Raw genomic sequence first — 23,823 nt, forward strand, 5'->3', positions numbered from 1 at the left:
AGGAAGTCTGCGAGAAAGAAGATAGATGCCTTTGAATTATGGACATGGATATAATTACTGAAAATACCATGGACTGAAAGAACAAATCAATCTGTTCTTGACCAAATTAAACTCAACTGGTCTCTGGAGGCAATGATCTGTAAACAAAATCAAATAATGTGTGCAAATTATGGATCAGAAACATTCTGCTTGGTAAGATTGAAGGAAGCAGAAGAAGAGGTAGACAAAGCAAGATGGATGGATAGAATCAAATAAATTGTTGGATTGATTTTACAAAAACCTAAAGAAATGCCTGTAGAGATGGCTGGTGGGTCTTTGTTCATAAAGTCACCATGAGTCGGCAAAGACTTGATGGAACATAACAACAACACATTTTATTGTTCCACAGCTGAGGCTTTCAGCCATTACAGAACATCTATCTGCAACACAATATTTCTTGCTTTTGCTCATCTAATGTCTCAAAAATGCTTTATGATCACACATAAGGGCCATGATCCTGCTGTCTATAAACCAAATATGACCTTTTGGGCTTCTGGGGATATTTTAATGTGTTCTTTAAATCTTTGGAGCTTCATTGCTGTTTCCTCCCTTTGCTTTGGGAAAGGCTTTCATCTGCTTAGCCACACTTCCCACAGAGGTGACAATTTTTCTTCCCTTTGTTATTTATATTCAAAGCCCTTTGGCTAGTCTCTATACCCCTTAATTCCTGTGCATCATATTCCTCCTCAAATTAATTGATAATGCTTTGGAGGGACAAATCATTCTTAGCCTCAATTTGGGACACTGTATTTTCATTTGATTTTGGCAGGCTGCATATCCTGATCTACAGTTTCTTTTCCTGACCTACAGTTTCTTTTCTCAGTGGTTCAACTAATTTCAACATCTTGTCATTCTCATGCTAAACAAGCATTTCTGATGGTAGAGATGGCTCTTTAAAAAGGATTTTACCTGCAATCATTTCATCAGTCCAAACAGTCTTAGCAGCTGGCATTTTAATGACTCTTAACATCTGCTTGTCTATTAAACCAGTGATAATAGCATCACTTGCCTGATCATTCTTGGCATTCCATACAATCTGTTGCTCTTGATCAGTTGTAGGACATTCAGTCAGGATAGCATTCCTCAAGCCTTTTTCGATGAGATGGCTCTTCATTAGTTCTCTCCAAATTAGATTGTTGCTCTCTGTAAGCCTACATACCCAGTGACGATGCTGTGCTGTTCCTTTTCCTTGCCTGCTTGTGCCAATAGCCTCTGGTGATCTTTCTACCTTTAATCAGATATATAATTAATCTCACCATCCATAAACCTTTGTTGGCGGAGTAATTAACACAGCAACAGTGCACAACCGGATTAAAGAATAGATAAAGGTTTATTTAGGAACTAACATACTTGATAGGAAAGAGGAGGGACAAAGGCAGAATTCTAGCTACATCTCTAGCTGAGAGAGAGAGGGTAGTCTGAATGTGGCGCTTCTGAGAAGAAGGAGGAAATTGCCTTAAGACAAAACCTGGGAATGTGATGGCTGTTCAATTCCAGGCTTAATTGAACGAGGCTGCTTATCTGGACCTATTTCAGTCCAACTGCAGGTCAAACTTTACTTTAAAATATGTCTGTGATTATTCTGATTCATACAGAGCCTGTCTGTTTTGCACGGGACTGCACTAGGGTTGCCAGCCTCCAGGTAGCACCTGGAGATCTCCCACTATTACAGTTGTTCTCCAGATTACCAAGATAAGTTTCCCTGGAGAAAATGGCTGCTTTGGAAGGCAAACTCTATAGCATTATAGCCTGCTCCCTGCTCTCCCCAGACTTCACCCCCCCCCCCCCAAATCTCCAGGTATTTTCCAGCCCACAGCCTGAAAGAACAAGTTTGCAGCTTGGTGTCATTTTTAGATTTGGAGTTAGTGGTGGGAGTACTAAGTATCTTTACCCAGCGTAGGCTGATGCACCAACAGCAGCCTTTCTTCAACAGGCACAATTGGGATATAGCTGTCTGGGCTCGGATCACCTCCAGGTCAGATTGTTGCATTGCCCTCAGTTTGGAGCTGCCCTTGAAAATGGTTTGGAAGCTGCAGTTGGTACAAAATGCTGCAGCCACGTTGCTCCCTAGGGATGGCTTCAGGAAATATCATAGAATCATAGAATCGTAGAATCATAGAGTTGGAAGGGGCCATACAGGCCATCTAGTCCAACCCCCTGCTCAACGCAGGATCAGCCCAAAGCATCCTAAAGCATCCAAGAGAATTGTGTATCCAACCTTTGCTTGAAGATTGCCAGTGAGGGGGAGCTCACCACCTCCTTAGGCAGCCTATTCCACTGCTGAACTACTCTGACTGTGAACATTTCTTTCCTGATATCTAGCCTATGTTGTATGAGCCTCTTGTGGCGCAGAGTGGTAAGGCAGCCGCCTGAAAGCTTTGCCCATGAGGTTGGGAGTTCAATCCCAGCAGCCGGCTCAAGGTTGACTCAGCCTTCAATCCTTCCGAGGTCGGTAAAATGAGTACCCAGCTTGCTGGGGGGTAAACGGTAATGACTGGGGAAGGCACTGGCAAACCACCCCGTATTGAGTCTGCCATGAAAACGCTAGAGGGCGTCACCCCAAGGGTCAGACATGACTCGGTGCTTGCACAGGGGATACCTTTACCTTTACCTTTTAGCCTATGTTGTTGTACTTGTAGTTTAAACCCATTACTGCGTGTCCTTTCCTCTGCAGCCAATGGGAACAGCATCCTGCCCTCCTCCAAGTGACAACTTTTCAAATACTTAAAGAGGGCTATCATGTCCCCTCTCAACCTCCTTTTCTCCAGGCTGAACATTCCCAAGTCCCTCAACCTATCTTCATAGGGCTTGGTCCCTTGGCCCCAGATCATCCTCGTCACTCTCCTCTGTACCCTTTCAATTTTATCTACGTCCTCCAGAACTGCACACAGTACTCCAGGTGTGGTCTGACCAGTTCTGTATACAATGGGACTATGACATCTTGTGATTTTGATGTGATGCCCCTGTTGAAATACATCATGACAATCGGGGGGGGGGGGGAATAAAGCACCGATTACCTATTTGTTCTGGTACTAATTCAAGGTGCTGGTTATGACCTTGAAAGCCTAAAATAGGTCTGGACCCATATAGGGGATTCCTTCTCCCATTTTACTATCCAAGAGCTGCCAAGCAGGCCTTTCTCACCCTACCCCACCCTGCCCTCAAGTAATAAGTGGGGGGGGGGTTGCAAGGGAGAGGGCCCTTTCCATAGTGGCCCCCCACATTGGGAACTCTCTTGCAGCAGAAATTTGCATTTTAGTGCTTAGCAATTTCTAGTCAGTTTCAACTGGAGACTTGGGTTTGGGTTTTTTTTTTGTTTGTTTAAAGAAGAAGCAGCAATGTTGGTTCTTAGATGCTGCTTTTCTCTACCCGAAGGAGGCTCAAAGCGGCTTACAGTCACCTTCCCTTTCCTCTCCCCACAACAGGCACCCTGTGAGGTGGGTGAGGCTGAGAGAGCCCTGATATCACTGCTCAGTCAGAACAGCTCTATGAGTGCTGTGGGGTGCCCAAGGTCACCCAGCTGGCTGCATGTGGGGGAGAAGCAGGGAATCAAACCTGGCTCGTCGAATCAGAAGCCACTGCTCTTAACCATTTTAGCCTTTTTACTGTGTTTTAGATTTCTGCCAGTCATCTCATGAGCTCTGCAGGGCTAAGAGTCTGGGGTATATATGTGTCAATTAATATGTACTGTGGTGCCTGGATTGCTGTTTGCTTTACTTTACAAAACCAATGCTACTGTTAGTCTTAGAAAACCCTGCAAATTGCATGGATTGTGAAAAGCTGCCTCCTGTGCCTCTTTTAAGCAGAGCCTGTCTCCCCCTTGAACATCTAAGTATGAAAAAGAGTTCTGTGTGGTTTGAAAATTTGTCTGCCACACTTTACTCAGGATGCTTTTCATCTCTGGTGGAACTGGTAAAGGTATCCCCTGTGCAAGCACCGAGTCATGTCTGACCCTTGGGGTGATGCCCTCCGGCATTTTCTTGGCAGACTCAATATGGGGTGGTTTGCCAGTGCCTTCCCCAGTCATTACCGTTTACCCCCCAGCAAGCTGGGTACTCATTTTACCGACCTTGGAAGGATGGGAGGCTGAGTCAACCTTGAGCTGGCTGCTGCTGTGATTGAACTCCCAGGCTCATGGTCAGAGTTTCAGACTGCATGTCTGCTGCCTTACCACTCTGTGCCACAAGAGGCAGAACTGGTAGTGCTTTTAATTTCTCTCCCCCTTGACACTGTCATTTGACACTTTTACTGCTGCTGTGGTTTGAGTGCAAAGAGGTGCATTTTTCTTGCCCTCAAATTTGCAGTCCTAACTGATGCACAGGTTTGAGCTTGCAAAGTCCTAACGCATCTGTTGTGCCCCAGTGGTCCTTCTGCTGCCTGAAAGTGGCCAGCAGTCTCTGCTTGTGCTTTCCTGGTTTTCAAGGTAATGAATCTAAACCCTATAAGCAGTCAGCTGAGGCTGGAAGGAGATGGAAGCGAGCATGTATCAGGGAATTCAATTGCTCGGCTTAAAGAAATAGCAACCGCCAAGGATCGGTTTAGCTGCTTCTGACTTTCACATCTGCCTGAAGGTGAGCTCTAGGTAGAGTTATTAGAGTACGGAAGAACAGCTAGAATTCATTTGCACTTATTTAATATGCAGTTTAATTAAAAGCAATTTAATACAATCCAGTTCACTAATTAAAGCTAGCTAGGAAAAAATAATGACCTGGCCACAGGAAGAAGCAAAAGGAAAGCAGTCTTAGCTGTGGGACAGATTCCTTTGTTCGGCATATGAAGATGGTATCCAGTTCACCCCGGAGCTTGCAGCAGGGTCCAATCCTGCCCCTGTAGCATACCTTTCATTTCTCTATGTTCCGTCTCTTGTGCTTACCCCACTAGGTTCCCCCCGGGCCAGCCAGTTATTTTTAGACAGGCGCCATGTGTTGGAGAAGAACAATTAATGTAATTGGTTTGGGGAACCTGGTTCATGCGCACGGCCGAGAGCTTAAAAATTTACCTAGAAGAGACTGGCACCCCACGGAACAAGAGGACTGGGGAGCCTGGGCAAAGGGGGGCTGTGCATCGGGCATGGAGACATGGAGAGGGAAACCCCACACAGCGACAGCCTCCTGTATGCCTCCCTTATTATCATCCTCCTCATCATTTCCTACTGGTTTACTACCAAGTGCTTCAAGATCATCAGCGGCATTGAAGGTAGTTTGGGGCTTGGAGGGCTGGTGGAGAGGGAGTGCTAAAGGCTAGGCCCAGGTAGAGCTATCGGAATGGGACAGAAGGGCATCTCCTCCCGAACAGCAGGAGGCAGGGGTGGGTGGGGAATTTGCACACCCTTCACACACTCACTACGTCTCCTCCTCTATTCCTTACACTCTCCCAGTCCGATCCAGCAGCATTTATCTACTGTGACTGCTTTTCTGCGGCTCAATTTTTTTTGTCTTTGATTCTGATGACCTGGTTTTATAATGACCCTTCAGGTTTCCACCCTTGAACACAAATCCAGAGTCGATGGGCACCCCTATTGCTTGCATTCCAAAAATGAGCATTCCTGGGATTTGTATCCTCTTTTTTTTTTAATCCCAGTCACACATGGGGTAGTTGTGGCTTTTCAGCACCAGGCAAATGCACGCTGCAAATGCCCTTGGTTAGTTGATTTACATCTCCAGGGCTGCTGAGATTCACCTCTGGGTCTGATCCTTGACTCATTCAGCACAAATTAATCCATGGAATGAAACAGACTGCAGGATGTTCCATGCATGATTGTTTTCTGGTTCCAGTCAACAGTTTTCACATTGCACAATGAGGGGAAAAACAGAAGGGACAGGGATTCACATTGCTTGCTCTTCTGCTGCTATAAAACCTGAACCAGGACTTGAGATGTTTACCTGGAATTATCTGGGAGTTATGTGGGGCTCCTAGAGGTCAGGGCCTCAGTTTTCCAGAGCCCATAGTACTAGCATTTGTCAGGCCACACAGTTTTATGCCATGGGCACAAGAGAGTACAATAAACACAAAAAACACAAGGCATTAGCTGGCCATTCTCAAATCACAAGATTGTGGGACAGGCAGCAGTGGTCTAAGTCCAAGGATGGTCAATATTTCACCCGGGCATGCTGGATTCTCCCCAGCAACTCCCTTAATTCACACACTCCAGCACAGTCTGGCTTAGAAGAGTCTCAGCTGCCAGGCTAATGAGTGTGGCGGTGGCTTTTCTTCCTTGCCAACAGAGACCCACTGAGTGGAATGTGATCACTGCATGGGTATTTGCAGCAGGGCGAAATCTTTCCCATTTCCCAGTGCCAGCTAGGTGACATTTGGTGGTGCAAGCTGACCAAATAGATGGTGAGAATTCAGTGTGGCTTACAGGCTACAGGCTGGGCATCCCTTTTCAAGGGCACTGATGTGCATGGATCCACACAGTCTGGTAATTTATGGCTTATTGCCAAAGGGAGATCAGCCCTCCTTCTTGTGTTTATTTTAAAAATTGTATCCCACTTTATCTGCTTAGAATCAAGGTGGTTAACAAGGCAAAAGCATGTTGCAGACGCATAAAAATATAACAGTCCATCAAAAAAATAAAACGGATACAAACAATGATCTAGATAAAAATGCATCCAAGAGAATTTCCCCTCCTCTCAGTGCTCTCTGAAATGAAACCTTGAGCCCCACCCAGTCGGCCAGTGGCAAGAGCAGTCCGGTCTGTATGCTGAGTTCATGAAATCTGTTTGCTGTCTCAACCCCATTCCCTTTTTGGAACTCCCAATATGTGATGTGTTCTCTCTCTGTCTTTCCACGTGGTAGAATGTCTGGTGTCTCAACAGCTCTGTACCCAAATACAGTGAAGCACCACAGGTCAGCAATATGCAAGAGAAAAAGGTTTGAGAGGTGGTTGTTTTTGTTTATAACTGCCCTTCTCAGAGAAAAAGGTTTGAGAGCCTCTTTACACAGGTGCTCTTTGTTTTTCTCAGCTGCTATACCAGTTCATAGTGTGGTATATAATACCACTGGACTGGGAAATAATTCCACTGGGCTATCTGTGTCACTCCAGGCACTGTTTCCCGCCCTGTTCCACTGCTGTGATACCTTCGCTCATTTGCTCATCAAATCTCTTTCCATTTTCAACCACCTGATTTGAACTGCGTGGGCTTGACTTCCTGCATTGGGGAAGACATTAATGTGTATGGTTTGCTCATTTGTTTTGGAAACTATCAGCTGGCTTTCCTGTTACTAGACTCAGTTGCTGCTGGGCCAGATATTTCTGTATATTTAGGCTGAAGAACAGATTGCAGTGCCTGGCTGCAGTGTGATCTGGAATACTGCGCAATGTGGACAAGGTGCAGCTGTGCCAAAATACCTCGAATCTGCTGCCAGCACTAGGGATGGGCACGATGCACTGGGTGAAAGTCAAGTTCATGGCAGGTCATGTGGCATGAACTTTCCAAAGACTTTCAAGCTGTTCGTGGAGGTTTGTGAGTAGAGACATTTTTTATTATTATTATTATTATTATTATTATTGAATTTATTTCCCGCCACTCCCTTGCGGCTCGTGGCGGGTTACAAACAGACTGTCTACACTCCATCCAAATTTAGAGAACATCTAATTTTAGAAAACTTCAAAGCAACAGTTTGGAGAATATGTAGAGGAGCAGCTGAGGGAAGTTTGCTATGAGTCTGATGTCTCTTGCTTGCAGAGGATTCACTCTATACACCTTGGTCATTTTGATAGCCGCAGGTTCAGGAGTGTATAGAAAGGTTTCTGTGCAAGCTAAAGGCACCATGGTGGGGAGTATGTTCTGTTGCCTCATGAACTGAAGTGGTTTGTGAGGCAGCTTAACATTCATGATGGCCCATGGTTTGTGAACAGGGCATGTCATGGATGATGAACCGAACCACATTTTTTGCAGTTCATATCCATCTTCAGCCATGGTGGCAGTAGTTATCACAGTGTTGAGGAGGACAGAGAGTGAGTGCCTGGACTCAGTCCAGGTATTCCACTCCTCTCCCCAACAGAGCAGCAGCAGCAACTCTGTTGATGCAGGATGATGGAGAGAGGGTTTAGTCTGTCCCTGGACATAATCAACTCTGTATGGAACAGCCTAATTCTCAAAACATTGATGTGTTTGGATGGGTGGAGGAAAAAAATGGGGAAAAGACAAGGCCTGGGGGGATCAGTACTTTTACACAGCTCTATAGCACTACAACTGTTGTGGGAAAGCCCTGGGGACAGAGAGGCCCAGATTGCCCTAGACATAAAAGTCCTGGGCACTTTTGTAGAATGTTTTGCTTTCCCCCAACCAATCCATCCCATGATGACAGGAGAGAATAACTCAGCTTTAAGCAGCCATAATCTTTAGCAGTTTTATACAGAGGTGTGGGGATCATTTATTTATTTATTATATTTATATACCGCCCTCCCCGGGGGCTCAGGGCGGTTTACATAAGAACAAACAACAATACATAAAACAATATATAAACATGTGAATAACTTTACAATAATAACTAATGGTTGCAACCGTATAACAATGTAACAGTATAAATAATATAGACAATATAACAGTGCAACAATACAAACAGGTCCAGAGCATGTTGGTGGAATCCTGGGGGGGGGGGGCAGGGGGGAGCAGGGGCCCTTCAGTCGCTGTTGATTGCGTCTGGTCTCAACCAAATGCCTGGTGGAAGAGCTTCTTTTTGCAGGCCCTGCGGATGTCAGCTCCCAGAGGCAATTGACTTAAGTATAACCTTGATGATAAAGTAGGTATCACAGCAACACCCTTAGTGGATGATTACATTAGTCTGGGGCATCCTTTTTGTGCCAGTTCTTTTGAGTGTCTTTAGGCTCTGATCTATGCCTGTTTTTTGGCAGAGATGCTAGGTGTCATGTCTCCCTGGGGCAGCCGATGAGGTTTCGGCAATAAATGTGCTTCAGTTAGGTAACAGAGGTGTTGAATGAAATACAGAATTAACTCCTCCCAGCATATGCAGTGCACATTATGGAACCATTGAATTCCCACCAGGGGAGGTACAAGAGGAAGCAAAGGACGCGAGAGAATATTAAAGCCCAGTGCAAACAATAGCAGAACTGGGAACATTTCTCCCCCTACACACACACACACACACACATCCCATTGTTTTACATTCTAATTCAAAGAAGCATTTTTCAGGAATTTATCTGCGAATTTGCCAGTAATGGATTCAGAGAGATGTCACTAATCATCTTCAGTTATAAATAATTTCTGTAGTGCTTAGTATGCCAAATGCTTAACCATGCTTTTTCACGGCTCACAATATCCCTGTCAAGCAGGTTGCTATAATTTCCATTATAAGGATGGGAAACAGAGAGAGAGAGAGAGAGAGAGAGAGAGAGAGAGAGAGAGAGAGAGAGAGAGAGAGTGTGTGTGAGAGAGTACTTTTCTGCATGATCAAAAACTGTGTCCCAGATGTACTTTATTCTTTATAGCAGTGGTCCCCAACCTGCGGTCCGGGCCGCGGTTCCCTCTCCCCGCCCCCCCCCCGAGGTAAAAAACTTCCCCGGGCCGCAAGCTTGAGGCCCGGGAAGCTTCTTACTGCGGGAGGGGGTGAGAGGGAATCAGGGCCGCGCCGCGCATTGCGAATGCGCGGGAGAAATCGCGCATGCACAGCACGTTCGCATGCGCGATTTCGGCCGTGCATGGCGCAGGTGCACATGCACGGCCCAGCCGCGCATGCACGCTGCACAGGCGTGGCCGCACATGCGCGCTGCATGGGCGGGGCAATTGCCCCGCCGGTCCCCAGCCGGAAAAAGGTTGGGGACCACTGCTTTATAGTGATACCTTGGCAAGCCTAGACCATTCCTGTGTAACTGATCAACGGTTAGCCTTGCTGTTGTTTCTTCTTCCCCCTTTTTGTTGAAATATGAGGAAATTTACACACCAGGGAAGGAGGAAAGCAAACTGCTTACTCTGGCTGTGAGAGACAGAGGTGCATCCATGATCACACATGCATGTATATACAGAAGCTTTAATGCCCTGCAGCTTACTAGCGATAGGCATCAGGATGTGAGGGGAGGTGTGTCTTCTCCTGGATAGAAATTTTCTTTTAAAATAAAAGATGCTAATAAAATGTTGGGCCAGTGTTGTTCAGATTTAAAGCTGGGGGGGGGGGCTATCTGTGCTCTCTTTTGCTGAATTTGAATTTGGGGGGAAACCGCATGCAGCTGATGAATACTCTGGAAAAACAATTGAAAGACAGACTGAGTAGGCGGCTACTGTTCTTTGCTAATAATGTTCTAGAAATTATCAGAGACATTTCTCAGATATTTTGCAGCAGAAAGAGAAGGTGAATGGTTTAGTGTACTTCATGACAGCGTATGAATCTGAACCCAGGTCTTCCTAGTTGGACACTCTGAGTACACTTGGTATCCCATGCTGGAAGAAAACTCTCTCTCTACATCTCATGCTGGAAGAAAACTCTCTCTCTACAGCGTTTTCTGGCAGGGGCTCATGGGAATTGTAGTCCATGGACATCTGGAGGACCACAGGTTGACTATAAGGGTAGCATGCAAGAAAGATATAGACTGTGCACAGTGCATGAATAACTGGGAGGCTGGCTGGGGGGGGAGGATATACATGTGTCTATATTGTATATATTCATTTCCATGAGTAGAGTTATTCCATTTGTATATATGCAAAGCAATAAATGCTGAAAAACTAGCTAAGCATTCCACTTGTCAGTTCTTTCCTGTGTAAATTCCATAATTATTCATAACTCTTGTGAAGCTCCTGAGTTTCCTTACTGTACCTGGAAGCAGGAGCAGGAAGTATAATCCACAATAAAGCTTTAAAATCCCTAGTCTCTGCTAAATATTACTCTTGAAAGAGGTGGATGGAAACATTATATTACCTTTTATTATTTGATAAGAAATGAGTACTCGGCCTTCATATCAACTTGATTATTTTGTGTTATGTTAACCAGGTATCTTTCCTTGGCCTAAATAAGTTTCATCCAGGTGGTGGTAGCAATCCTTAGTGGGCTGGCAATGTGCAAGCTGCTTAAATTATTGCTGCCCTGATTTTTCATCACGTTTGATCTTCAGTGGGGGACATGAACTTTCAAGGGCTTCTTCAAATATTCCCGACTTCAGTATGTGTCATATTTTTTCACACCAGTTTTACAGTCTGAATATGCTGCTTTCTCAGTTGGCTAAGATTACATACCAGGCAAAGATCACCTACTGACATTGTAGTGCTCTATGCAGCTACATATTTGCATCACTGCTGAGAAAATCTCCCTCCCTTTGCCTTCCTCTTCAGGAATGGAGGGGCAGGGGGAATATTGCTGCTGCTCCAGAAACCACATGACAGTCCATGTTTTGCCATGCTGAACTGGCCATTTTGTTGTCCTTCAGTGCTGTGGTTTGCCCTGAGCCAGTTCTGGTTATATATGATTAGTGGGGCAGGATGTTCATACAAAAGCACATTCCACTGAAAGTAACTCGGTGCAGATGGTACAGCGTTGAGGTGGCATTCATAGCAGTAGAGTCTGAGGACTTTGCTCCCTGCAATCCTGGAGACTGTAGTTTTCAATTCTGGCTGTCTCAAACAATTGAATCAGGAGAAACACAAATGTCCATCTAGATTGTAGTATTTTCTTGCTCAATGAGGTCAGGAGTGTACGCATCATTTCCCTGGCCCTCCCCCTCTACTCAACTATGATTCTGTGTGTGGCTGGATCAGGGAATGGGGGCGTGATCACTCCATCCCTTTGAAAACAGTTCTGCATCTTTGGCAAAGAGGTCTGAAAAGCAATGAAAATGTGTGTGCTCAATGTGCACATTCATGTGTGCACTTCACAGAAGGCAAGGATATTAATACAATGCATTATTTCACTTTATTCAGGCTTAACTCTTTATTCACTCAATGTCAGTTCAGATTCCCTAGAGTCCTGTCCTTCAATCTTTCTAAGGTAAGCCATGGGAGGTGCCTCATTCTCTAGAGCAGGGGTAGTCAACCTGTGGTCCTCCAGATGTTCATGGACTACAATTCCCATGATACCCTGCCAGCATTTTCTGGCCGGGGCTCATGGGAACTGTAGTCCATGAACATCTGGAGGACCATAGGTTGACTACCCCTGCTCTAGAGGAGGAAGGGACCTTTGACATGGACTCTCCCTCCACCCCTCTTCCCTGCCAGTGAGGGAGAGGTCTGGTCCTTCATTCTCAGCCGCCCCAGTCTTACCTTTTAGAGGAGCTTATGGGGGCTGCCAGGGACTCATATGATGCCCAGGGCCATCTGTGGGTTATGGCCAGTAGGGAAGACAGAGTTCCCAGGGCAGGCTTCCTTAGCCATGGAGCCCTGTGTTGTGTGTGGGGGTGCTTACCTGGCTCTTTCTCCCCTCCTTTCCAGTGGTCTCTGAAGATCACTTGGCTGGGCTGCATTGCCAGGGAGTCTCCTTTGACCTCATTAGATTTATTGTGGAGGGCCCCAACCCCAGGCAACTAGTTTATATCCAGATAAATTACTCACCAAAGAGAGCCAGCTTGGTGTAGTGGTTAAGAGAGTCAGCCTGTGATCTGCAGAACTTGGTTTGATTTCCCACTCCTCCACTCCTCTGGGTGACCTTGGCCAGTCACAGTTCTCACAGAGCTCTCTCAGCCTCACCTACCTCACAGAGTGTCTGTTGCGGGGAGAGAAAAGGTAGGTGACTGTAAGCCACTTTGAGATTCCTTTGTGTGGTGAAAATCAGGGTATAAAAAAACCCGGTCCTTCTCTTCCTAAACTTAGTTCCTTAGATGGAATTTGAGTAGCTTTCTTGTTCAGTACCCTGGACAGCGACCTTGCTTCCTATTGAGCCAGAAGACTCTGTTGCTTTAAGACATCTTTTGTAAGGAAAATACTGTGAAAAGGAGAAGGGAATGAGCACACAGATTCAAATGTTTAACTGTTTTCAGACCCAGCCAATTCATTTTTTGCATAGTTTTGTAACTAAAATGCTATATTCTGAGAAATGGAAAGGATGATTTGGGGCTCAGCTAGGTTCGGAGACAGGAGATGGCTCAAGCATTTTAGCAACATCTCCTCCGGCTTCCCAAATTTTTCTTGCTTTATTTACATGGCAAGAAGATGGTCTAGATCAAACAGGAATTCATAATGACTGTGAGTAGAAATAATAAGAGGAGCTGTTTTTTTGTGCCTTGCTTTTTACCCGAAGGAGTCTCAAAGAGGCTTACAATCGCCTTCCCTTCCTCTCCCCACAACAGACACCTTGTGAAATAGGTGGGCTGAGAGTGCTCTAAGAGAAGTGCTCTACAAGAACAGCTCTAAGAGAACTGTGACTGGGCCAAGGTCACCCAGCTGCTTGCAAGTGGAGGAGTGGGGGATCAAACCCGGCTCCCCAGATTGACGGTCACCATTGGGGAACTAGTAATAAGACTGGGGGATTAGTAAAATGACAAGAGGTGTGGGAGTTCCATATAAATTCAGATGGTACACAAGTTTAATAACACTGTTTAAAAAGTGTTTTGGGAAGTGTCATTTTAAAGGAAAGCATTTGGTAAAAGAAACAATTACTCTGAAGTGCATATTAGTAAATAAAAAGAATGGTATTTTGTGGAATCTTAGGTTTTAGTTAACAGACATGAGTTGAGTCATTTCAGAATCTTGACCAGCTCCAGTGAGCTTCACTGTGGGTTCTGCCTGAAGCAGCTTTTCCTTTTAAGCTTTTATTTCTAGCTCTTCCAGATAAGTTTACTTTATCATTTACTTTCCAGCCTGTCAGAGGCAGACAGACTCACAACTAGGCTTCTGGATTAATAGAAAGCTTTATTGGAAGTAGATCTGAACACTCTAATGTCTGTAGTCGAATCTAATCAATACATGGCAAGCAGGCAGTTATCAATGCTTTCTTCCCGCCAATTGTCCCCACATTCCCAAGGCAGAATTACCCCCCTCTTCCAGGTGCATCCTGGGCTTCCTGCCAGACTGTCTATGGTCCCAGCCGTCCTTGGGGGAATCGGCGGCCTCCCTTGTAGATAACAAAGTACAGAGCAGCATTTGTAAGAAAGTGTCACAGCAGGAGAGAATGTACAAAGCAGTGTGAAATAGTTCAGGGTTATAAAAAAGGTTACAAAAGGTTCTTCAAACACACATATCAAACCAACATGGAGTTTCTCTGGTCAATCACAAATCATGGCAGAAATCAGAGGGCTGATCCTGACGCAGCCATAGTTTCCGCATGATCTCCTTATAAAGAACTGAAATTACTTGGAGAGGATGGCCTACCCCTTTAAAAAAAATTAACCATTCTGTTATGCTTATTATTAGACTGGTTCAGAGTAGGCAAAGATTAAATGAATGCATATTGGTGGGTGGAACTCAAACTCCAGTCCTCTTTACTAAGTGCCATAGAAACAGAAAGCAATACATTTTAAATTGAATTCATCTGGAATAAAAGCATGGGGGGGCATTCAACAGTTCTCTGATCTGAATGCCAGGACTACTCAATTTCCATCTTGCATGCCAGCTAGTGACGATGACCAGAGAGAAAAATTTAGATTCAGAAAGCTATAAATGCAATCCTGTGATGAATTACTCCAGTCCACATTTGGTGATGTCACAGGGATAAGTCTTTTTTTCCCCTGACAAGGCACTTTTGTGGCAACGGAATACTTTAGGGAAGGAGATATTTTGGATCTTTGTCATCCGGCAGCACAAAAACAGGCCTGCCAGTGTTCGTTCTAGCTGCCACTAAGAAACTTGCACAGGGTAGTTCCCCAAGGAGGAGGGAAAGAAGATCCAATTCACTTTCTTGTCATTGGACAAGGGCAGCATCTGGGATGTAGCCAGAGATTTAAAGGATGTGCTGCTGTACAGGAGAGCTGGACTTCACAATTCCTTTGACGTTATCTACGGGTGTCTGGATAGCATTTGGCCACCAGATGGCGCAAGAGAGCTGCATTCTAACAGAATCCACTTTGCAGTCAAATGAAATGCCTAGCAAGGCAGGTGAGCTGCAGGACAGGATGGCTGGATGTTGCCACCGCATCCCTCGGTGAGGCTTTACCTGTGGCAAGGTTTGCAGGGAAAGGATTCCACCAAATAGGTTTTTCTACTTCTATCACAGAAGTTACATTTCTATCATACCCCTTTCTCTGGGAAGCTCATCGGCCTTCAAAGCAACTGTGTGTGGTATGTTTGGCTAAAGGACAGTGGCTTCTCAAAGGCCATCCAGTGAGACTGGGCAGTAAGTGAAGATTCACCTCTGTGAAAAGGCCATGAGAAACTCAGTGCTCTACTGCAGGTGTAGTCAACCTGTGGTCCTCCATAGGTTCATGGACTACAATTCCCACGAACCCCTGCCAGCGTTTGCTGGCAGGGACTCATAGGAATTGTAGTCCATGAACCTATGGAGGACCACAGGTTGACTACTCCTGCTCTACTGAACCTGCTGCTCTGCTATAGTGGAAAAATCTGGAGTCAGTGGCCACAATCTTCATGAGGTCTGCTCAGAAGTAATTCCATGTTTGTTCAATTGGCTTACTCCCAGGAAAGTGTTCTTACGGTTTGACAATTATGACAATTGTTCCTTGCTCAGGTGCAGATGCCTGAGCCATTTTACCATCTACAGCTGTTACCCGGAGAAGTCATGTCACTCGGCTCAGGTCCTCAGCTTTTCCCTATGAAGGAATGTGATTTCCTCCCAGCGAGTGTTTCTGCAAACATTGGGGGGAGTAGGGTAGATCTCTTGTACCCTGACTACAGGCATCTTGCTGGTACCCAGTTCTATGCCTTCTGTTTTGTCTCAGTCACTCTTTCTCAGTCTGATTACAGTACATGTAAAAAGAGAGCATTAAGTGCCTTGAACACAAAGTGTAGAAGAATGAGCACTCTGTCTGACTGCTAGGTAAGTGGTTGTTAAGGCAATATATGGATTATGATAGAAAGGACATGTTAAATAACGACTGCAAACCACAGTGTATACTAAAAAAGTAGAAGAGATTATAGGAACATCATGTCAACACCATAATATTTATCTTAATAGATGAGCTTGTATCTGTCTCATCTGAAGATGTTGTGGAGTTCCTATTTTTACATGGAATTTGGTGGCAGAATATGCCTCCATGTTGGAACCATGGCCCATCCAGAGACCAACTGGAATGTATTGGTGTTCAGATGCCTTTACTATTGTGATATAATGTGTGATGCTACTATTCTTGCTGAATTCTGGTAGTAGTGAACATTCTGCTTATATATTCTGCTATGCAGTGCACAGTTTATGCCATTTATAGACTTGTACTTGGTATGGTTGTCTTGGTGTAATGTGACATTATTTATAGGTAAAAGGTATATTACTTTTGGAGTGTTAATACTACCACTTTCTTTGTTGTCTGTGTGTCTTACATGATCTTGTTTCTTATTTGTGTTGCAATCATGTTCAGTTCTTCTTACCAAATGACACTGGGTTCTTTTTGTTGGCTTTGCTAGTGCTACTGTGGTCATGACACTTGAGGTTTTCAAATCCAAGAAAACAATGCTAGGGATGTGTTATATTTGTAGCTATGTTGGTCCCTTTGTTAGGTAGTTAACTTGTGAATAAAACTGGCTTGGACTGTGGAAGTTAAGTTCAAGGAGTTAGACTTCCTCCTTCAGAAGGGAATAGGCAAGTTAACATGGCTTTTTAAATGTGCCTGTTTCTGGGTATTGTACCTTTTCCCTGCCCAAGAGTAAGGGAGCCCCCTCCTACATCTCAGCCAAGGACAACGTTTTTTTCCCTTTCTGATAGTGTAATTATATATCATGAAAAATGGGAGGTGGGAAAATCCTGATTATTGGACAAATACTGTTAGGACTATGGATCTCTGTTAGGACTATGGATTTTCTCCTTCAGCATGTGTTCAATTAGCTGAGCATGTCTGAAAAAAGTGGTACAACCAGCTACTGTTGTCATCAATGGTTCACTTATATGCATTTGAGCCTTGCATAGAAATCTAACAGACCTATTGAATCGCATGCGTTTTGGCTCTACCTTTCATGCTTCTTTCTCCCATATCTTTATTTATTATGTATTTATTTATTGTATTTATATAAATACAAATAACATGTATTTTAATAGAATGAAAATAACATCTAATGCCTGAAAAGGTATGCAGCAATAAACCCATAAATGCTTCAGCTACCACAATACTTTGATGTTGTACTGACACAGCTAAAGTTTGTATTTGAAGCAAAGGGATCTGTATCGTTAGGTAAATCTTATTATTAATTCACACCCCGGAGTGTGTGGGTTTAGATGTATAGGAATAATTGCACGTGGTCTGTAACACTCTGTATAAGTGACCATCACTCACTCAACCATGCATTGATGCCCCTACTGTTAACCACCCACTTGGCCATGATTATGAAAATGTGGGTATAGAAACTCTGCTCATAACTTCGTTCAATCACTTGTTAGATTCTTGTTTTCTCTGTTATTTCCTTTTCATATTTCTGTTCTGAGAACCCCCCAACCCATGACTTACTCTTGCTATCTACTTTTATACCACTTTGCCAATAACATTTTCATTGGGCTCACACTCCTCACCACCCACGCTCTGCTGATACTATAGCAGGCTCACTGTTAACTTTATGTATGTGAAGTGGATTTCTTTTCTTAGACCGTTTATGCACTGGAGGTTTCATGCTGGGCTGCAGGCTGGAGTTTTAGTCTTGGCAGGTTGCCCCACCTCTTCCTACACCCACATGGGGGAGCATGTGGCCTGGTGCACCTCATCCACCCACGATCTGTGCGCCTGACAGGGGGGTGGGTCCGTGAAGTTCCCAGTGCATAAACGGTCTTAGAGTGTCACATTTTACACACACAGGATTCCTTAATCTTGTACCAGACAGCTCATCAGCCAGAAGCTGACCTCTTTTCTCTGGGGTTAGGGGTTAGGAGTCTCCTATAACAAAGCACTTAAGTGTATCTAGTCTTAAGGCCTCATCTGCAGTGCCTTTCCACTCTGACACAGTTACCTGAACTGGGTGATACATTACACTTGATGGCTACAATATTGGTTCTTTCAGTGTCAAACCCAAAGACAGTAACTAGACAGCTGCTTTTCTTTATTAAATCAAGGAACTGTGTTTTACCAAGGAACAGCACCCCAAACCTGCCTGTCAAAACTCACGCCCTACAATTACCTCCTCCTCCAAATTACCTCTTCCTCCAAATCCCCACTCTCCTATTTGTCTGTTGGTTGCTGACCATAAACACCCTTTGGTCCCCCCCTTTCAGCATTCAATACAGTCTGTTTTAACCTGATTGTTCTGTGCTGATGACTGTAGATTTAGAAGGCTCCATCAAGACATGTTAGAACAGCAAGCAGTTGTGTTATGAAGAGGCCTTACTGATCCTTGGCAGCTAGCATTGAAATGTTCTTTCTTTTATTTTTATCCTGCCCTTCCTGCAACAGCTGAGAGAGGCATGTTTCATCCCCACCACTGTCTTGTAAGATACATTAGGTAATCCTAGCCCACCCTCTAAATTGGCTCCTTCAGTCCGCATGTCACTCCAGAGAGGCATTGAAAAGACTGGAAATATCTGCCACTTCCTCACCATAATTGCAAGTAACACAGGATGCCTAGTAGATGTTAAGGACCAAGACTGGTGGCCACTCTGCCTTTGAGAATCCAGCATTTCAGTGTACTGTCCCCCCTACCCATCAAAGCAATAGTCTGTCTTGCCCTTCCTGGATGTCTCATTGGCAGAGGAGTTTCTCAGAGGGAAGGGATCTGATAAAGAGAAAAACTGGCTTTGTTTCGCTTGGCAGGGCTGCAGGATGAAAATGTGACTTATTTAGGGTTGCCAGCTCTGGGTTGGGAAAAACCTGGAGGCCTTGGAGGTGGAGCCTGCAAAGGGCAGGGTTTGGGGAGGGGAGAGACTTCAGTGGGGTAGAATACCATACAGTCCACCCTACAGAGCATCCGTTTTCTCCAGGGGAACTGATCACTGTTGCCTGAAGATAAGCTGGAATTCTGGGGGATCCTCAGGTCTCAGCTGGAGGCTGGCATCCCTGGGGTTATTAGTGCATTTTGGGAAAGAGAGGGGGAGATAGGGGGACCTTAGAAATCCCATAGAATTTGTATTTCTTTGTAGAAAGCAGTATGGAATGATTTCAGAAATGTGCAGTTTATCTTATCTTTAACTCACGTTCCGTCGTTCTAGAGCACTCAGGCTTCTTCTCTTGGCTTTGGTATGGCTGTGAGTCAGTGGTGTAATCTCAGGCAAGGGCAGGGAAATTAATAGATCCTTGTTGCCAGGTGAGCAGTGGGACAAGGGTCCCTGGCTGTCACCCTGCAGGCCACAGTTGGGGCTCCTGTCTTGAGTTTCCTCTGTCTGAGGAACAGGCGCCAGTGCCAAGCTGGCAGCCTCCCCTGTGCTCTGCTTGTCTGAGTGACATGCAGCGCCTGGGAAGTGCCTCCCCCCCCCCCCACATTGGCACTGAGCCCTGGTCTTTTTCTCAGCTCTGGTGGAGGAAGACCCAATAGGAATAGATACTCATTTGCCCCAGGGCTGGTGCTGGGGATGCTGCTGTGATTTGGGGACTTTTGGGTACTGCGTGAGGCAAAATATAGACCCTATGAGAAAATGTGGCTCAGGGAAGCAAGAGCCGTCCTGCAGGGACAGCTGGGAGGAGGTCAGAGTGTTACCTGGATGTGCCTACAATCACCTGGATTCTGTGCCATGCAATATAAAAGAGAAAAATGCAAAAAGAAACATTTGGAAGGTGAATAGACAGGGGACTGGCTAGGCATGGATGCAGTGCTGCGGTCTCATTTCCATGCCTTGGTGTGCTCTGCCAAGACTAAACAAACAACAGGACTCTGAATACAGGTGTCTGTCTGGTTCGAGCTGGAAGGATCCATTTAACAGGAGGCAGCTGAAGCATGATCTAGAGACCATACCTGCCTGCTGCCAGTTGCACGGTGGTCTGCTGCCTCCCAAACTAGTAGAACACCCCAAGTTAGGTCTTCCTTTGGCATTTGCTGTGAGGCAGTCACAGGGAAGGAACCTTCAGGACTGGCAGCTGGAGAGGCCTTTGCTGTCTATTGGGTTGACCCAGCACTACTCCTCTGGAGTTTGAAGTCCCATACAATCTGTAACCCAGTGATATTCCCAATCCCCCATACAGCAATCCTGCTGTCTTCTCATCACAGGAGACCTTCAAGAGGTAGGAAGAATGTTTCGGGCGGGGGGAGTTCTCAAAGAGAATTGTGAGGAGTGGCGGGTGGAATTGTGGGGGCCACACACAAGAAATTGGAGTTACAGACGGACACTGGCCTTGTTTGACTAGATATACTGTTGGTAGAAAGGTGGTCTCAGTGACTGGGTTAAAGGTTGACAGAGCTCTTGACTGTTGATTATTTCATTCATTTGTTCGTTTTATTGCATTTCTTTATTGTCCTTCCTTGCAGCTTTCCTAAGCCTCCAAGGTGGCTTAGATTCATTAATCAGGATGCGAACACACCATTTTAAAAAAATCAAAAATCGCTTAAATATATTAGACAGCAGTACAGATTACATTTTTAAAAACCTGGCCTTCCTCTACAGAGCTCTGTCAGGCATGTCTGTTTCTCCACCATTCCCGCTGAATCAGCACAGCAGCTCTGTGGTTAGGCTGGGGATGGTGGCAGGAGGGAGCAGCTGGCCTTATAGTTGGGCAGAGATTTGAACATGGTCTCTGCAAAGTCTGCTCTGATATTTTATCCACTATAGGGATTAGGGATGGGGGTGAACCTAAAATAGGCAGCTCAGCAGGATCCTGGGTGGGCACAGACCAAGCCACAACTGGCCCCACATGAACTGATCTGGTCTGGCAAGTGTGGCTCTCTCTTTCTGCAGGGGCAAGGATCACCCAGGAAGGGGCTTCATTTAACCCTTGGTTTTGCTCCAACCCTTCGAAGCATCGGGGAGCAAAGCGGAGGATTCAATATAGGCATGAAGTCCCTCCTAGGGCATTTCATTTCCTTGTTTCTGCTGGCACTACTTTTCAGGCTCCCTGGTTCAACCACCAGAACAAAATCCAAGCCAGACTGAGCCAGCCACAACTCTGGTAAATGTTCAGGGAATGCTCCTTCCCTGAACTTTGGTTCCTGATCTGCAAATTGGCTCACGTTTGGCCTGAATTTTTGTGCTCTGGCCTATCCACTACACCATCATGGTTGTGTGCCTGTTCCCCCACTCCCAGAAGCATTTAAGCTCCACTGTTTCTCTGCTGTGGTTATGTGCATAGGCTGTGCTTACAGAGACAGGTGTATGCCGTGTCCTTTCTGCACAGTAATGCTGGCACATTGCACTCTGTGGGTTCCCATAAGAGTCTCTCCGTGTTGCCCCCCTCCCATCTGCAGTGGACCTCTCTGAACATGAGCCAAGATCCTCTTAACTCTCTGTCTGCCATCTCCTTAGCAACTGCATTAAGCAGATCAATTGAGTTGGTGTCATTGGGACGGGATGGGAGGGCAGGGCTTTTTCTGCACACATCTCTCCCCCCCCCCCTCCACGTTCCTCCCTTGGCGCTGCCAAGCTCCTTCCCTCACTCTCACTTTCACTGCTGCAAGCCAGGAAAACACAGCTCGGACTCTGCTGTCAACAAACTCCCCATCCTGCTTTGTGACCCTGCTCTCTTCCCTCCGCAGGCACCATCCCCGTGCCTCTTTGCTGCTCTGTGGAGGGCCACGGGTACCCCAGTGCGGATGGAGGGCTGAAGGCGGCAGCAGCAACAGCACAGTTTCAAGTGACACGGGCACCCATTGGCATGTGGGAGACTCTGGCTGGGGAACTGGGGTGAGTTAGGAGCTGGAGTGAGGGGCCTTGGTGCCATGAGTCCCACTCACCATGAACCTGGAAGGCCTGGAGATGATCGCTGTGTTGGTGGTTTTGGTCCTGTTCGTCAAAGTGCTGGAGCAGTTTGGTCTTTTTGAACCTGTCTCCTTGGAAGGTAATTTGCAAAGGTAGCAGGGGAAGGGGTGTGGTCCTGATTTAATCTGCATCTCCATGGCTGGTTCCAGGATTGGTCTCAGTTAGCTAGATCTAATCTGGGCAGGACACTGGCTAGTTCGGTCATGGAAGTGCTTGCCGAGCCTCTGCTGCAATCCAAAGGGCTTTGTGTTTCCTTCTGAGATGGCACTACGAGAACTGCGAGGCAAAGATATTTGTGGGGCTGTGAGTGTTTGGTAAACATTGCAGGGAAGATCATTGCAGAGAGGTCTACTGTCCTACCAGCAAAATGTCTTGAAAAAGAAGTGGAAACTCAAACTATTTTTGCTCTTGGTACAAAACGTGAGCATAGAGCTCCATACCGCAGAGATGAATCTTGGACTTCCAAGAGCAGACAAGCTGTTTGGGCCACAAACAAGTGCTGGGCAGACTGGCACCTGCCAGGACCATGACTTCTGAAAGAGGCAACAAGCCAAGGGACTTGACCCTCATCTAGATCTGTAGTTAATGTTAATACCTGTGAATGTGTGAATGTGAATGCCAAGCTGGTGACAGTAATGGAATGCCTTGTACGTGAAAATGTTGCTTTGGTGAATAAGGGAGGAAAAGGTGTTGGTAAACGGGAATAATGAGAGGCACTGTGCATGTTCAGGGTACGTACACTCTGCTGTAAAGGCGGCATTTAGTATATTATTGACAACAAACAAAATTGTAAGGCGTATTGAGAGATTGGTGAGCATGTCCTGTCTGTTTACATTACTGCCAGGAGTGCATGTATTGATAAGCTCTGGGCTTTTTGACGTTGCCAGGTGTGCTCAACTCAGCCAAAGACTGAGAGACCCTCCTGGTCTCTGAGTTCTTTCCCCTGCTTACTTTACCAGAAGAGGCAGGAGACAGACTGATAAGTCCAGACCTTATGGGCTGCCAGGGTGTTGAAGTGATCTGTATCTCAGTTACAAGACTTCTGAGAAACTGCAGAGGGAGGTGAGAAAATGCTAGAGCCACTTCCTTGAAATGACTTGGTCGGTGGGCTCTGACCATTACCCGTTTGTTATTCTTAAGAATTGGAAGCAGCGTGAAACTGATGGATGAGAGAGGCAGTCCAACGTGGATCCAATTTGACAAGAAAGTTGTCTGTGGTTCAACCTGACGTGCTTCTTGCTCACTCCTGTCTTATGTCCAGCTACTTACAGGAATCAGATTATGTATCAGAGAGGGTATTTCCTGTCTCTGGGATTTCGTTACAGAGCTTTCTCACACTTCTTTGTACAGGAGACACTAGATTTCCTCTTAGACTTGTTCATTCTGGTCCAGCAGCCAGCTTGAATGAAGCTTTCTCTTCACAGTCCCTTCTTTTAATTTGGAACAACAGTGTGCCTTTTGGGCAAGAAAGCTGTGATGAAAATAGATGCTTTGATGGGACTACGATGCCTTCCTTGCTTTTCTATGCCCACGGTGTAATCTCCTTGTGCAAGCATTCTGAACAGAAATCTATAGGTTTTCTACTTGTTGCTGCTTTAGACTGGATCTTTCTCAAAGAGTTGGTTTTATTCCTCGTTTTTCACGACCCAAAGGTGTCCCAAAGCAGCTTACAATCACCTTTCTTTTCCTTTCCCCGCAACAGTGAGGTAGAAGAGAGCTCTGAGAGAACTGCTCTAAAAGAACAACTCTTAGAGAACAGTGACTAGCCCAAGGTCACCCAGCTGGCTGCACATGGAGAAGTGGGGAATCAAACCCGGCTCTCCAGATTAGTCTCCTGCTCCTAACCACTACCCCACACTCTTTCTGGGGAGTTGTATGTTAGAGGATCAGATCCAATTATTTTGCAGATTACTTAGC

The 23,823-nt window shown here is 45.6% G+C and overlaps 1 protein-coding gene across 4 annotated transcripts in view; it reads left to right on the plus strand.

Moving 5' to 3' along the window:
- Positions 1-23,823, plus strand: part of KCNIP2 (potassium voltage-gated channel interacting protein 2) — a 123,414-nt gene that overhangs the window by 67,005 nt on the left and 32,586 nt on the right. Inside the window, exon 1 of one of the 4 annotated variants that reach the window (XM_077349477.1) lies at positions 21,628-21,985. The exons of the other annotated variants lie outside the window; for them this stretch is intronic. Within the exon in view, the coding sequence (XP_077205592.1) occupies positions 21,883-21,985 (103 nt within the window). The 5' untranslated portion in view covers positions 21,628-21,882. Of the gene's footprint in view, positions 1-21,627; positions 21,986-23,823 lie in introns of those variants that run through there. 4 annotated transcript variants of the gene reach the window in all.

This window comes from Paroedura picta, chromosome 8, assembly GCF_049243985.1.
Source record: "Paroedura picta isolate Pp20150507F chromosome 8, Ppicta_v3.0, whole genome shotgun sequence".
NCBI classification, from domain to species: domain Eukaryota; kingdom Metazoa; phylum Chordata; class Lepidosauria; order Squamata; family Gekkonidae; genus Paroedura; species Paroedura picta.